The sequence below is a fragment of the Orycteropus afer genome, unplaced genomic scaffold (assembly GCF_000298275.1).
Source record: "Orycteropus afer afer isolate SDZICR_OR568_19922 unplaced genomic scaffold, OryAfe1.0 scaffold00061, whole genome shotgun sequence".
Classification (NCBI taxonomy): Eukaryota; Metazoa; Chordata; class Mammalia; order Tubulidentata; family Orycteropodidae; genus Orycteropus; species Orycteropus afer.
The window spans coordinates 133,803-137,404 of record NW_006921648.1 but is presented as its reverse complement, the minus strand read 5'-3'; the positions used below and the strand labels follow the sequence as shown (position 1 = coordinate 137,404).

At 56.5% G+C, this 3,602-nt stretch overlaps 1 protein-coding gene across 1 annotated transcript in view; it reads left to right on the top strand.

Annotated features, from left to right (window-relative positions):
* Positions 1–201: 201 nt before the first annotated feature.
* UNKL (unk like zinc finger) overlaps positions 202–3,602 on the top strand; it is a 36,876-nt gene continuing 33,475 nt past the window's right edge. The window contains exons 1-2 of the mRNA XM_007939642.1: positions 202–452; positions 557–766. Of these exons, the coding sequence (XP_007937833.1) occupies positions 202–452; positions 557–766 (461 nt within the window). The remainder of the gene's footprint in view (positions 453–556; positions 767–3,602) is intronic.

Below are 3,602 nucleotides of genomic sequence, written 5' to 3'. Positions count from 1 at the left end.
AGGCGGCCATGTGGACTCGGGCTCTCGTCGCCTGCTGTGGGGTGACACCCGGGCTTGGGGGCAGGGGTGCGCCTGGGGTCTGGGGGTCGCGCCTAGAGTCTGATGGGCCGTGCCTCGGATAGGGGATACTGCGCCCAGGACCTGGGGGGCCGTGCCTGAGGTGGGGGTACTGCACCCAGTGGCCTGGGGGCCGCGCCCAGGATGGGGGTACTGCGCCTAGGGGCCCACACTAGGGATGGGGGTACTGCACCCAGGACCTGGGGGGCCGTGCCTGAGGTGGGGGTACTGCACCCAGTGGCCTGGGGAGCCGTGCCTGAGGTGGGGGTACTGCGCCCAGGGGCCTGGGGGCTGCGCCTGGGATGGGGCAGAGATGCTGCCTACTGCGCCCAGGAGCCCACACTAGGGATAGGGGTGCTGCGCCCAGGGGCCTGGGGGCCGCGCCTGGGATGCGGGTACTGCGCCCGGGACCTGGCGGGCCGCGCCTGGGATGGGGGTGCAGGGCTCGGGGCGGGCGGGGGAGGGCCGGCCCGGCAACGCTGGCTGTCTGTCTTTTTAGGTATCTAAAGGAGTTTAGGACAGAGCAGTGCGCCCTATTTTTGCAGCACAAGTGCGCCCAGCACAGGCCGTTCACCTGTTTCCACTGGCATTTCCTAAATCAGCGCCGGCGCAGACCGCTCCGCAGGCGTGACGGCACCTTTAACTACAGCGCGGACGTGTACTGCGCCAAGTACGACGAGGCCACCGGCGTGTGCCCCGACGGCGACGAGTAAGTGCGCCACAGAGGCCAGGCGCCGCCCCGGCGCGGCCGCGGCCTCCACTCGTCCCAAGGCCCCCTGGGTCATAGCCAGCGCCTGGACCAGACCGGCCACTCCGGGAGGGATGCTGTACGATTTGGGGTAACCTTTGCATATTGCAAACGAATTTGCTTTCCAACCCCCACTTTTCATTGAAACAAACTTCCCCAAATTTCCTGGGTCGTTAACAAGCCTATAGGATGCAGCGTCGGTGTTTCTGACGGTCCACTGGCTGATGGTTGGTTTCGGGTCTAGGAGCTTGGCGCCCTGTTGTTAGCCCTGCCTGAGGGCGTCTGGGCTTTGCTGTTTTAGGTTGTTTGTTTTGTAGTCCTCTTTTATATATATACACATTTAAAAAAAAACTTTTTGTTGTGATTTGGGTGAAAGTTTACAGAGCAAATTGGTTTTCCATTCAACATTTCACGCACGTTTCGTTTTGGGACATTGACGGCAATCCCCACAGTGTGGCGGCGCGCTTCCCACTTCCTGCTCGTTTTTTCCTTTTTGGGTTTTTTCTGCCCCGTGGGGCCTTCTGAGCTTTATCCCTGGGCAAATGTTGCCTTTACTCCGGTTGATGGTGCTAAGGCGCGCGCACCTCCGCCCTGTTGTTCTTCTCACAGCCCTATTGTTTGGCCGAAAGTTGAGGGGACTTTATTAATTGGGGGGAAAAAAAGTTGATAATAAGGAGAGGTATTTTATTGGAAGACTGTCACTTGCAAGGAGCTCTGGTAGTGTAGTGCCTAAGGCATTTGACTGCTAACCAGAAGGCTGGCGGTTCAAACTTGCTAGCCACTCCTTGGAAGGAAGGTTGGGCAATCTACTTCCATAGTGATACCGCCTCGGAAACACAAGGAGGGTTTGCTATGAGTCGGGTATGACTCTACGGCAGTGGGTTTGGTTTTTGGTTTGGTCACTTGTGAGGTTTTAGGAAACCAAGGTTCTAGTTTATTTTTTTCGTGTTTCCTCGTGTTGTGAGCAGGTAGATGATTTTATTTTCAAATCTGTACAGTGGGGGAAAAAGGGAAAATAAGGGCAGATTCCATGTTCACATAACGGGTGGAAAGTGGAGGCAGGAAGGTTTACGTTTTTCCCTGTGAGGTGTTTGGGGAGGGAGAGGGCACTTCCTTTGTGGTCAGAAAGTGAAGTGGGCCTGGTGTTGGGCCTAAGAACCCGGTACCCAAACCCAGAGCAAGCGCACTGCCCTCCAGTTGACCCACAGCGCCCCTAGAGGACAGAGTGGAGCTGCCCACAGGGTCTCCAAGGCTGTCAGTCTTCATGAAGCAAAGCCCCAACCACACCCACTGCCTGGAGTCCATTCTGACCCACACGCCCCTAGAGGACAGAGTGGAACTGCCCACAGGGTCTCCAAGGCTGTAATCTTTAGAAAGAAGACTGACTGCCTCATCTTTCTCCCGCTGAGCAGCTGGTGGGTTCGAATCTCCAATCTTTTGGTTAGCAGCTGAATGCCTGACACTGCCCAAGAGCTTCTTAAAGAACAGCGTACCCAGCTTGTTAGGGTCGATGTCTGGGTCGGGTGGGAGTGTGTAGATTTCGTCTGCACTCTGTTCCTGTTGTAAACTCACTGGCAGGAGAACTTTGCCACTGCAACAGTGTTCGCATGCACAGTCCAGTGACGTGAAGTAGGCGCGTCCCGCGGGACAGCCATCACATGCACCGTTCGGGAATTTCTCCGTCGTAGGGTGGGGTCTGGAAGGCCAATGCCATGAGCTTTGTCGGGGAGGGCAGGGCAGCTGCGACTCCAAATATATGTGTTGCAAGCACGGCTTACCCTGTGTCCCGGTCAGCCGTCCTTTGTTCTCCAAAACTCCTCAGGCCGAGGGTGCACTTTTTATTTTTTATTGCGGTAAACTGTACCTAACCTTTGCGCTTTCAGCCGCTTTTCTGCGTAGCATTCAGTGACCTTCACGTCATCAGCGCCTGCGCAGCCGTCAGCGCTCCCAGTTCAGGGAGGAGACTCCCATTCCCTGGCGATGGCGCCGCGGACATTAAACACTTACCCAGAAGGCTTTTTGCTGAGGAGCGGAGAGCCGAGTCGTGGTCTTGGTTCAGGCCCTTGGGATCCTGACCGTGACGTCGGGTCGCCAGCCCCACTGCGGAACTGGAAGGTTTGAGGTCGGCTGGGCTCACCTTCTCTGCCATCTTCCAAGAGCATCAAGTCGTGGCTTCCGGAGCTGTGACTCTGCACGCTCGGGCCTTGAGAAGAGACACGTTTGTGTGGTTGGAGCCTGGACTCGGGTCTCTGGGCTGAGCCAGGCCCCTGTCTGCACCCGAGTCGCCCAGTGGAGACACGGGTTCAAGGAGTCGCGGCAACGGCAAGGCCAGTGAGGCAGCCTGCCTGGGCCCGTTCTAGAACCGAGTGAGGGCAGTCTTGATCGTGTTTTAATAAACCAAAACAAAACCAAACTCACTGCTGTGGAGTTGGATCCAACTCAGCGACCCCTTCTTGGATTTCTGAGGGGTATCTCTATGGAAGTAGATTGCCCAGTCTTCCTTCTGAGGAGTGGTTGGTGGGTTTGAACCGCCAGCCTTCTGGTTAGCAGTCAAATGCCTTAGGCACTACTCCATGAGAGCTCCTCATGTTTTAATGCACTCAGGAAAATAAAAACAAACACCCACTACCATCCAGTTGATTCCACTTACAGCACCCCTAGAGGACAGAGTGGAACTGCCCACAGGATCTCCAAGGCTGTCACTCTTCACAGAAGCAAAGCCCAAACCACACCCACTGCCTGGAGTCCATTCTGACCCACAGCACCCCTAGAGGACAGAGTGGAACTGCCCACAGGA